The sequence below is a fragment of the Erinaceus europaeus genome, chromosome 2 (genome assembly GCF_950295315.1).
Source record: "Erinaceus europaeus chromosome 2, mEriEur2.1, whole genome shotgun sequence".
NCBI lineage: Eukaryota > Metazoa > Chordata > Mammalia > Eulipotyphla > Erinaceidae > Erinaceus > Erinaceus europaeus.
Window position 1 is genome coordinate 117315103 of NC_080163.1, and position 12722 is coordinate 117327824.

The 12722-nt window shown below is 42.3% G+C and overlaps 1 protein-coding gene across 5 annotated transcripts in view; it reads left to right on the forward strand.

Annotated features, from left to right (window-relative positions):
- The window catches only part of DLGAP2 (DLG associated protein 2), a 473760-nt gene that overhangs the window by 178100 nt on the left and 282938 nt on the right, over positions 1-12722 (forward strand). For 2 of the 5 annotated variants that reach the window (XM_060184967.1, XM_016191803.2), the window contains exon 1: positions 12470-12641. The exons of the other annotated variants lie outside the window; for them this stretch is intronic. In XM_060184967.1, the coding sequence (XP_060040950.1) occupies positions 12602-12641 (40 nt within the window). In that variant the 5' untranslated portion in view covers positions 12470-12601. Of the gene's footprint in view, positions 1-12469; positions 12642-12722 lie in introns of those variants that run through there. 5 annotated transcript variants of the gene reach the window in all.

The window sequence follows — 12722 nt, forward strand, 5'->3', positions numbered from 1 at the left end:
TTCTTTCTCTGTTAATGTTAAGTGTCTTGTGGTTTTCTCCTTGGCAATACAATGTTTATTTTAGGAAATGTAGGATATATAGAAAAGGAAATAATATTCAATGCAATATTTGATTATTCAAGATAAATACTGTCAGTACTTTGCTGTATTTACTTCCACTGTGCACACACAGACAGGTATGCACGCTCACGCACACACACACACACACACACACACACACACACACACACACACACACACAAGCATAGACACACACAAGCTAATTCAGGCAGTCACACACAGAGAGAACATACTTGGATGTATGATACGCATATAGTTTTAACCAGGTTAATATTAGTCAGCCACACAGTATTTTTGGACTGGGCATGCTGGTTTTCAGCTCAGCTTTTTTTTTTTTTTTTTTAAAGCATTTTATCGAAGGGTTAATGTTTTGCAGTACAGTTGTTGACACATGGGTATAGTTTCTCATCTCACCATGATAAGTGTCTGCAGAACACTTTCACCTCCAACTTAAGGCCTCTTTCATCATCACTCACTAGGACCCCAAACTCATGCCCTCTTTTCCCAGAGTCCTTTGTTTTGGTTCATTCTTATTCTTGATATTTGAGTTGTTCCAGTTGCCCAGTAATACAGATAACATCTAGGAGCATGTTTGTATGAAAAGCCTCACATTTACACAGAGGCTAGTTTGAAGAATCTTTTCGGAGACCTTGACTTACAAGGCCTTAGAGGGATGAAAGTTATCTGCTTTCTCATGTGCTTCCCAACAGAGTCTGTTGTGACAGCTTGAGAACCAGGGTTGTCAGTTGCCTTAAGTCATGGAGCTGGTGGAAACCATGTCCAGTGGGCTGGACAGAGGGAGCTGTCACTTTCCAGGTAGTATGGAGACTTGATTACACACTGTCTCCATCAGGGACATCCCTGGAGACCCAGGCATCTCCAGGCTGTGTTGAAACACATTTTCTGGGAACATTGGCCAAACTGAGCACTTGGCAGTGTCGTTTTGGCTGTGGCTGCACATTGTACATTCTCTTGTGCTGAGTTATAAAATGAGCAGCTAGAAGGCATATGCAGAGAAATTGCAATCATTTTTATAGCATAAGCACAGATTTTATTAATTTTAGTACCTTTCAGTATAAATGACATAGTAAGAATGTTTTGTTAAGACAGCACAATGGAGAATTTGGACTGTCTTCATAATAGAAGCAGGTTTGAGAGATAATGATTTCATTCTAGTGCAACATTTGCAAGAGACTTAAGTAGTCTGGCCTTTGTATCAATGATAAAGCTACATCTTGTGAGTCTCATGATTGTGACTTGTGTGTATCCTGCCTCACTTAGGCCTGTGGCTGTGTTGAAACTCTGAGGAACCTTGTATCTGGTCCTGCTTCTTTTTTTCCTCCAAGATTATTACTGGGGCTCAGTGCCTGCACTATGAATCCACTGCTCCTGGAGGCTATGTTCACCCTTTTGTTGCCCTTGTTGTTTATTGTTGTTGTTATTATTGTTATTGCTGTCATTGTTGGATATGACAGAGAGAAATCAAGAGAGGAGGGGAAGACAGAGAAGGGGAGAGAAAGATAGACACCTGCAGACCTGCTTCATCTCTTGTGAAGCCACCCCCTGTAGGTGGGGGCCAGGGACTCGAACTGGGACCCTTATGCTGGTCCTTGAGCTTCGCGCCCAGTGCGCTTAACCTGCTGTGCTACGCCTGGCCCCCTGCTCCTACTTCTTATCAGCAGATTCCCTCTGAGCAAGCATGGTGATTGTAGAATCCAGGCCACACACACACACACACACACACACACACACGCACACACACACACACACACACACACACACACTGCAAAGTGACAGCTGAGTAGACCACTCATGCCTGTTGATTCAGCCCAGTGCCTCAGTGTGGGCCACTGAACTCTGACCCCATGGATGCTGGGAGACAGGGTTCCCTCACCCCACTGCACCTTCAGGTTCTAGCTGTATGTTCTCTCATGGGGAGGGTATAACATTTCCTCCAGTGTGTCTAATGAATTCTTCACAAACAGGAATCTTTTTTAAAAAAATTTTTATTGATTGATTTAATTATGATCGACAAGTCTATTGAATAAGAGGGGTACAATTTGAAACAGTTCCCACCACCAGAGTTCCATATCCCACCCCCTCCACTGGAAGTTTTCTTATTCTTTATCCCTCTGGAAGTATGAATCCAGGATCATTATGGGGTGCAGAAGGTGGAAGGTCTGGTTTCTGTCACTGCTTCTTCACTGGACATGGGCATTGGCAGGTGGATACATACTCCTAGACTCTTTTTTTTAATTTATAAAATCAAAATATTGACAAGACCATAGGATAAGAGGGGCAGAATTACACATAATTCCCACCACCAGAACTCCCTAACCCATCCCCACCCCCTTGAAAATTTTCCTATTCTTTATCCCTCTAGGAGTATGGACCCAGGATCATTATGGGGTGCAGAAGGTGGAAAGTCTGGCTTCCGTAATTGCTTCCCTGCTGTACATGGGCGTTGGCAGGTCGGTCCATACTCCCAGCCCACCAGGAATTGTTTCCTTTTCCTCCTTTTCCTTTTCACTTCTTTCACTGATTTTTTAAGTCTTTGTTTACAAATGCTAAAGACTTACTTGGAATAACTGGCCTTGAGTATGCTATAGGATATTAAAGATAAATAACTTAAAATTCCTAACCTCACAGATAATTCAGAAAAATAACTTCTTACAGCCACTTTAATGCAGGGCAATTTATCCTATATCATTACTGCAAAAGTTTCCACTATGATCTAGTAAATAAATTGGGCAGAATAAAAGACAGTAGTGTTTTGAGTGATTTTTTTATACTGGGAATTGTGTAGGAGAAATTTTTATATGACTAGTATTCACAGGACAGAATCCATAAAGGGAGGGATACTTGGTTTGACTTTGGAAAAGGCTAGGGGTCACCAGGCTGAGGTAGTAGGGCAGCAGAGCATTCACAAGTGAGCATTCAAGAACAGCCAATAAGTATTTAATGACCTAATATAGGAGGATGGCCTTCCCTGATTGACCTGGGAATTGGAGCAGTCTACTTAGTTAGTTACAGGAAGGGTTTTCTGGGAGCTTGTTTAACCATAATAACTTATCTTTGATATTATAATGCCAGTCCCAGAAAGCCTGCAAGTATTTATGAGAAAGATCCTATGGAGCAGTGATAGTAAATTCCATCAGGAGACAAGTACTTATAACTCATTCTCAATTGCTATAATCAAACTTATTTTCTTTCCCAAAATGTCTGCACATACCACAAACCAAGGAATACTCATGTGATACAAGCATATAAATTTTACTATCAAAAGAAATATATGTGACACAATCAATTTGAAAATACTTCTTCTCATTGTAAAACTAACCTGAGGCTGGGGAGACATCATAATGATTATGCAAAAGACTTTCATGTCTGAGTCTCTGAGGCCCCAGGTTTAATCCTCAGCACCATCATAAACCAGAGCTGAGCAGTGGTCTCTGGTCTTTCTTCCTTCCTTTAAGTTCCAAATCTATGAGACACCTTCTTTATTTGACTCTTGTTCGGTGTGAATTTGTTCATGTAAGTACTTTGTACACACTCAGGGGAGATGAGTCTGTCAACTAGAGGAGGAACTTCAGACAGAAAGAATCTAGGGGCACAGGACATGAGCCTAGACATAATCCTGGTGCAGTACCTATGGTCATTAATACAGGCATGTAGAGACTAGGAAATGAAATATCTATGTATAACTTGTAACAAGAACTTTTGAATGGTGCAGAATATTTCAGAAATGTATCCAACAGGGATCACCGGGGTTGGAAGGACTCTGTACCAGAATACCAGATAAAACTAGAATTCACTGAAAAGGTCCACAACCCTTTCTACCAATGTATCATTAATTAGTAGGATGTCACCATAGCAGCCAAGTGAGTAACCACAGCAGATTGGCAAGAAGCAAACAAACAAACAAACAAAAAAAAAACAATCATTCTAATATTTAAGAATCCAAACTTCCATGTTTTATATCTCATCACCATCCCTGTAGTTTCCCTCAACAGCATTGCCCCTGCAGTATTTATAAAACTTGTTCCACAGTGACTTTAGAGCATCGTCTACCAGGTTTCTGTTTTCTGAAAGATGAAAAGGGTCCTTGTGAGGAATTTAGTTTCTCTTTGGGTCTTTTTGTGTAAAGAAATCTGTAGTTAGTGTTACAACAAACTCTACCCTTGTTTCCAGTTTCTGGTTTCGTTTTTAACATTTGGCTGCTGGGAGCTGTTCATCATCCTGAGTGTTGAAATTGGAAGCTAATAGAGTTTGCTGCAAAGTGGATTTCTGCGAAGGTGCTTTCTTTTCTCTCTCCCCAGTTTGGGCATGTGCACACTGAGAAACATACAAGCATCCATGCATAAACCCCTGGTATCATATACATATATTCAACCTAGTTTTCATATTTTAAATTTTGCTGTTTTTTTAAAATTATCTTTATTTATTTATTGAGTAGAGACAGCCAGAAATTGAAAAGAAGGGAGAAATAGGAAGAGAGACAGAGAGACACCTGCAGCACTGTTTCACCACTTGTGGAATTCTCCCCCTACCGGGGGGGACCAGGGACTTGAACCTGGGTCCTTGCTTATTGTAGCATGTACACTAAACTGATGCGCCAATATTTGGCCCTTCAACCTAGTTTTTTAAAAACATATTTTTCTTAGTGTCTATAGTAAATGTTTTGAGTCTCATCCTTAAGCAACAACAATAATTACATTTGAAGTGCGCCAATATTGCTTGACTTTATGGTATGTTTTGCCATCATGTAAACATACATTTTTTGGAGCAAAGATATTACTAAGTCTCCATTACTCAGTAATATTATAATACATTTTATTTCTGCAGATATTTCTGTTTTTCCAGGGAATTCTTTAATGATATAAACATTAAATAAAATATATAATAATTTGCAATTCTCTTGGATTATATGCTCAGGAGTTACCAGTTAGTTAATGATTGCTGAATGTAATAAAACAAAATGACAGCAATTAATTTATCAGCAGCACAAATGGTTTGGAACATGTGGATTCATAGTTTTGCATTGTGTAAGTATTGTCTTTCTGTATGGGTCAGAATGGTAAAACTTTTGGGGGTCTGAGAACATATCCCTCCCAAATAATCAAATTGTAAAGAGAAACTATAACTTAACCTAGGAAGATTTTTCATTATCAGATGTTTTATTAATGTTTTTATTTGTTTTATAAAAAGCACTAGAACAAAATAATAACAGCCTTCTTAGACCATGACAAACAAAATTAGCTTTTTACTTTACTAAGCATTAAATAGCACATGCAAAATTAAACACAGTTTGCTCCCACAGGAACAAATGTTGAGGTCACATGCTCTTACACGTGTTATAATGTCTATTTAAGATGTTTATAAGGAGCAGCTTTTCAGATAATTTTATAAAAAAATATTTTTTGTTGTAACCAGCACTTTATTGTCACAGGTCATTTTTTTTTTCAGATAGAGAGAAAAAGACAAACAGACAATAGGACAAAGAAAGCCTCCATAGCACCAAAGTGTATTAGGAGCTGGGCTTGAACCTGGGTCACTCGCAAGGCAAAGCAGACACCTCTCCACGTGATCTATCTTGATGGCCCCCCAAAATCAAAATTATTGAACAAGCATTTTAGTAAAGGAGGCTATTAATAGAATGTGCTAAGTATCCAATTATGTGATTTACTATGACATTCTAAAAATTGTAAAGTGAGTTTTGCTGATGGTTTAGAAGTAAAAGATATATTATAGAGGAGGCAAAAGGAGATGAACTCATTAAGGACTTTGGTTTCAACTTATTAAGCTGGAAAATTGATTTCTATTATTGTATTTTAAAGCAGAAGGACAGTGATCTGGATTCATCCAGACTTTTTACATCTCTTCTTCCCGCTCTAAATATTAATGTGGTAAGTTGCCCAGGTTCTCTATCCATGGATATATGAGGGCTTCATCTACTTCAATGCTGAAGTTGTTAATTTATTTTCCACCTAAGCTCTATAATTATTACTTAGAATTTATAGCGTATTATTTAATAGTCCCACTGGCAAAGATTCCCATCAGAAACCTAAAGCCAAATGTCTTTCCTTTCTCAATGCCAAATGTTCTTCTACAACATTGGAAAAGCCCCTTTGATTGCTGGCTTTTGTCCAGCAGCACCACGGGTCTGTCTTGTAGCATGGCTCCTGTGTGGAAAATGTGTGCTTGACACTTCCCCTGAAGAAGAATGGGGGATGGGGGTTCTTGATTCAGGGGTTTGATCCTCATTCTTTATAGATTGGGGAAAATATTTCATTTCTGTGGAGTCCAGCTCCTCCATATTTGAAGTGTGCATAATCTTGGTGAAATAAAATAGAGTATGAAATGCAAAGAGAGAAGCATTATGAGAGGAATTATAGGCACAGAATGCAGTGAACTGGGATCCACAGGTAAGAATGTGACCAGGTCCCAAGGTCATTACTTCCAGAGGGATAAAGAATAGGAAAGATATTGGGAGGGGGATGGGATAGGGAGTTCTAATAGTGGGAATTGTGTGGAGTTGTACCCCTCTTATCCTATGTTTTTTTCAGTGTTTCCTTTTCATAAATAAAAATAAAAGAACTATATAAAAAAAGAATGTGAACAGGTAAACATCTCAAGACCAGCATCGCATTATTCATAACATTAGAAGTTTTTAAAACTTTGTAGGGGCACACATTACGTTACCATGCACAGAGATTTCTGTCCCTGCTTTTATGGAAAGAAGCTTCAGGAGCAGTGGGTCAGTGCTGCAGACATAGCTCTGTCTGTCTTTATCTCTCTGTGTCTCTCACCCTCTAGCAAAAATGAAAGAAAAGAGGGGAAATATGGCTCAGAACAAATGAGTCATGCAAGCATGGAGCTCCAGCAGTAACCCTGGTGGCAAAAAAGTAAATAAATAACAAAATAAGACAAAACTGTGCAATCCTATATTTCTTGTAGCTTTTAGTAAACTGACCTGACTAAAGTGGTTTATATGGGGCAATTTTCAGAAGCCCAGCCATGTGGACCCCTCCACTCATGACATCTTGCTGACTTCTTTCTAACATACCCAACTCCTTTAAGTGTAGCCATTCAAGAATTTTATTTTATGGGACTGTAAAATGCATGTCGATAAGATTTACCTTCTTGTAGTTCTGCATGTTTCTTTGCTACAATTCACAGTTCACTTTAGCTCTCTCTCTCTCTTTGCTCTTTTTCCTCATGTCTGTATTGTTTTGGGTTTTGTTTTAGGCTTTTCCAAAGTACTGGACATGCATTTTAAGGTTCTTTGTAGATTTGTCAAAGAAGAATGGTAATTTCTCACAGCCAGCAGGACCCCTCTCAAGGTCCAACATGGTCTCATGAAATGCAATTCCAAGTGTAGTCATATGGAAATACTTTCTGACTCAGGTCCAACCTCAACTCTGATTGTAGGAATTCAGTTGGTGCAGGGGAATTGCTATCAATTCAAATCCATCTAGAGATGGATTTTAATAATGTGCCTGTTCTAAAAGTCAGTAATAGCAATCTCCACTTAATCTTTTCTGCCTTCATTCTTTGCTGAATATAGCCAACTGTGAAAGTATCATTTCCTAAGGAGAAATTCTCTGGAAGAAACCAAAGATCATATTTTTTAAACTGAGAACTCCTGGATCCATATTATGGTGTAGACTTTCCACCTGTAAGGACTAATGGCAATTCTTTTGTTATTCTCAGGGTTTCACCATTCAGATAGAAAGACAGAGACAGAGAGAGAGAAAGTACCACAGCTTCCTTCAATGTAGAGGGAGCCAGGTTCAAATCTGTGCCTGGTAAAGCATGTATAATAGCCAGATCAGCTATCTTGTCAGTTCAGTCAATGCTGCATTTGTGCCTAGAAAATAACTGTGTTGTGTGGTTATTGCACAGAGTTCCTCTTTAAGGCTGTGAACATGTTCTACAAGAGAGTAGTTTTGACCCTAGGATGCGTGGTTACATGTTATGATCGTTTGAAGTTAGCAGTTTGTGTGAATCGGGCTTATTGTAAGGCAACAGTCTAATGCTTATAGGTAAATTTGGATTGTTAATGCCACATATATTCTCAATTATTTTCCATTATGATAACTGTGGAAATAAATCTGAACGGACAATAGTTCTCACCTTCTCTAGATATAAATGGCAGTACCCTAAAAATTCTTATTTACTTACTATTTCTATAACTCATTTGCTTGGCTATCTCTTGATTTCTCATGTTTACCTCTGAAATAAAACCAGGAATCTCCATTCTAAACATTGAAATAATTCTAGGGGTTTCAAAGAGCAGGGACTAGGCAGGCAGTGAGCCTCTGCTGTAATTTTCCTTGAATGAGATTTGTTTGCAAACAGCTTGTGGCCTTTCTTCTGTGAGATTTGTGGCTAATGGTCACTGAAACTAACACTAGGAGTTAAACCATCACCAAGAAAACAAAAGGAAAGATAATCTTTTGTTGAATGGAACAAAACAAAGTACTCATTGAAACTTTGATGTTTAGACTAAAGGAGCAAAACGTGCTGAGAAATAGGCTCATTTATCTAATATTCTTTTTTCTTTTTTCTATATTTATTTATTTATTTATTTATTTATTTATTTATTTATTCTCTTTTGTCGCCCTTGTTGTTTTATATTTGCTATTCTTAAACCCTGTATCCACTGTCAGGACTTGGAGACATAAAGCTGCATAAAACATGACCAATTTTTTTTTTTTAATTTGTGGTGCTGTGTGAATTGGTGATGATGGAGGAATGCCTGATGAGATGAGTGTACAGTTTTGAGAGGATTACTTGGCTTCACTGCCCCCCCAAGTGAAGGCTCAGGGAGGGGGGTGTAGGTGGGTATTTTTGGGGGGTGCCAGTCTTTGGACTCAGGATGGGCTTGCACTGATCATTTAGCCTCAACATATGCTAGAATGGGGTCTGCTCTAGGAGCCTGGTTGCTACTTCAGTAGTAGGTTGTGCTTGCTCTGTGTTAGGAGAAGAACCTTGGTTCCCATGAGACCCATGGTGGAAGTTCTATCAGATGGCAAGTTGTGAAATGTCTACTTTGACCCACAGAGAGTTCCTGAGTGGCCTTTTAAAATTAAGGAGTACAGTGGTTCTAGAAGCACATGTGAGTGGTACCACCACAGCCTAATGGTCGTATGCAGTTCAACAATAGTGCGTCATGTATGAGAAAGAGACCAAACCGGGAGCTGGAACGGCTTATTAGGGCCAGTTAATCCCAGTTTAGTCATCATTAGGAGTTTTTTAATCTGTCACTGATGGTATTCCTAAATTAGAGTTGCTAAGTCACTTCTACAACTGGGGTAGTGAAGTTAGGCTGAAAAAAAAAAAGCCTAGAGTCTGTGAAGTGGTAATAAGGTCACCCCTCAGAGGACATCTGTTACATCTTCCTGCAAGTGGGGAATGCAGAAGCACCCTGTTTTCCTCAAAAGCACTCATAAAATGCATTCAAGCAAGGAAAGAATCAGTCTCAGTCAGGAACCTGAGAGGAGGCACACACAACTCTCATTCCAAGAGGAGTGAAGAGGGAAATCCCTGTGGCCCCTAAAACTCATAGACCCCCACCCTGGCCACAGGACGTGAAACCCCCTCAGCTGTTATCTTCTGATATTCCCATATCTCTTTATTTTACTTTCCACACAATCACTTTCCTCCACACAAGTCACTCTGGTCCCATGATACCAAGTCTCTCAAACTCTCAGCCACTCTGCCTGCTTTCAGCTCCCTGTGTCCCCTGTGGGGGGCTCCATGGAATTCAATCAGAGCCTGGATCCTGGAATAGCATCCCTAGACCTCCAGATTCCTACCAGATCTGCATTCTTTGAGCCTCGGTTTCTTCCCTGTAAAATGATGATCACCCCCTCACAGGGACAGAGAGCCAAGTCTGTGGCTTGTGGCACAAACCATGAACTGTTGTCACTGTCAGTTACTTGCTTATCAGCTCTCTCTCTCTCTCTCTCTCTCTCTCTCTCTCTCTCTCCTCTTCCCTCCCTCAAGAAGCAGGGGTATAGAGTTAAAGTCTAATTCATCCTTCTTATATTCCTCCCTTCTAGCAATTCTTTGTCCTCAGTCATTGTGGCAGAATGTGGCCGAGCGCTCATTCTGTGCCAGGTGTCCTGTCTTTTTCTCAGGGCAGGGACCCTCCATGTTGGGTAGGTGGCCAGCCCTAGGAGAGATAGCCAGAGATGTCTGTCAGGTGGTGAGGACGGTGAGGAAAGGCAAGAGGCCACACTACTCTATTTGGCACCAGCAGAAACCCTATTCATAGAAGATAGAGACTTGTTGGTACTGATGGTTCTACATCGATGCAAAAAGCCAACTTGATGACCAGCATGCAGTGAACCAACCCATGAGAAGAGACGAGAGTCCCCCAGGCATGTGTCCTGATGAGTTCTTACTGATCCCACCAGACAATTCAAGTGATGAATGACTCTGACTAACACAGGTGGTTAATATTCTGGGACCTCAATAGCAGATTGGGTGGGCTGGGGGGAGGGTTGTGGCCAAGACAGAAGAATATTCTCCTACCCTTCTGAAGGCTGAAAGCACAGGGTGCAGGCAGTCTGTCTAGGGGTGCCCATCCCTGCCTGCTTCTCCAGTGACAGGCACAATAACAGTCCTTGGTGTTCTCAGGCTTGTGGACATCTCTGTCTATCCTGTGACTCAATCTCGGGGCCTTGTGCATGTGCCTTCATGCTCTCCATGCTCTCCCCCTCTCAGGATTCCTGTCACCATCCTCAGAGCACACTCCAAATCCATCACAGCCATATCACAAGGCCCTTAATTCCTGTATAAGTACCGTGCACTAACTGACTGCACCACTGGAACTCCAGGGCCCTTAATTCCTTCTGCAAAGACCTTGTTTCCAACTGAGGCTATATTCTGAGTTTGCAAGCGTATACTATTCATTTCCTGATGGCAGTCACCTGCGGTCCTTGCTGAAGGACACTCGCCTTTCAGAAGACTGCAGTGTATCCTGAATAACCTGTGGGCCTGGATCTGATGCTGCTTGACCCTGGGCCCCTGCCCCCCGACTTCTGGGGCTGGCCTACCACCAACCACCAGTGCTGCTGCTGAGAGAGACGGGGGAGAGGGGGAGGAGGGAAGGAGGCAGGCTTTGGACCCAGTCCTGTGCTTCTCCAAAATGATCACATAGCATCCTGGGCCCAGCCTGTAGGGGGTCCTCTGGGCCAGTACCCCATATTCAAGGCATAGTTAAGCCTCCTGTCTCCCCAAGAAGGAGATGCAAGAGGCAGTGTAAAAGGCCCACAAGTGATCACCAGTCTTCACTCACAGAGCACTTGGACAAATGGAGACAAGTTCCTATGAGCTCTGCCTTCTCCGGGGGTGGCTAAAGCTGTTGAAAAAATAGATGTTCAAAAGTTCCTGTTGGGACACCAGCCTGAGCACCTGCCTCACCAGTCCCACGTGGCTACTCCATTCAGCATCTCTCTTGTGCTCCTTTCTCATATCCACATTCCTCGTGGAACAGATGATGACAGAACTAAGGGTGTTTATAAATAAAGTCCAGCTCATTGGCTGTTCCAAATGTTCACTTAAAGAAACCGCTCGCTGGGAGTTAGCATCTGGGTTGAAGGTTATGCTGCTATGTGAGTCATGGTTGAGGCACTGCCTCCATGGATGCCCCCTCCACTCTGCTTCTGGCTCAGACCCCTCCTTCCAGGAATAAGCTTAGAGGGGAGGTGTGTGCAGGTGAGGGTGGCATGTGACATGTCACTGACCACAACACAATCCAGATGTGGTTTCAGGAATATTTCCCCTCTCCGTGGGGCTATGGGAGGCAGTTTGTACAGCAGGCACGTGGGCTGTGCCTTGCTTCCTCCTCTTCTTTGCCTCCTTCCCTGTCTGAATTCTCAGGGAGTAGACTGTTGAGTGGAGAGCTGCCCTCTCTAACTTCCCAGACCTTAGCACGCTCTGCATCAGGCAGAGCCACCCGGGTGGCACGCTGCCCACTACTTTATAGAGACCATGTCGTCAGCGCGTGACGCTCCCCAGGAAGTTGCCCATTTATGGCTCCTGGAGCAAATGATATCATCACAATAGGTGGCTCCTGACTGAACAGGGATCATTTGTGAAATGAGATTACAGATGCTCATCTGAAAGAACAGGAGACAGAGGCACCTGCTTCTGTAATTGATGTCCTGGGGGAGAGCTCTGCACTGCAATTAAGGCATCCGTCTCCCTGCTAATTCCATTAGTGAAGCACCGCCTCTTCTGCTGTGCCAGTGGTCCCCACGTCCACACATACTCAGCTCCAGATCCGTGTTTTCCGTGATGCTGGAGTATGTGGGACATGCATTGCAATCTTATGCCTGCCCCCCTGCTGCAGTGCACTCTCCCAGCAGCGCCCAAGCAGACGGGTCCCATCCGTGCTGACTGTGCTGACTGTGTCTGGAGAGACACCCCCCTCTGCCTCTCTGGCCTTCCTCATTGGCAATGATCTGAACCACCCCGGAGTGTGTGTGTCTCCAGCCTGCCCGCCCCAGTGAGAAGCCTCTGCTTGTGCATGTGGAGGTTGCACGCAGTGCAGCAGGAGTCCAACCTCGGTAAGTCTGGATGACTAATTCCTTACTTTTCCTATCTGGGAGGTGCACTTCCACAGAGCCTCAGCAGCAGGTAGACTGCCC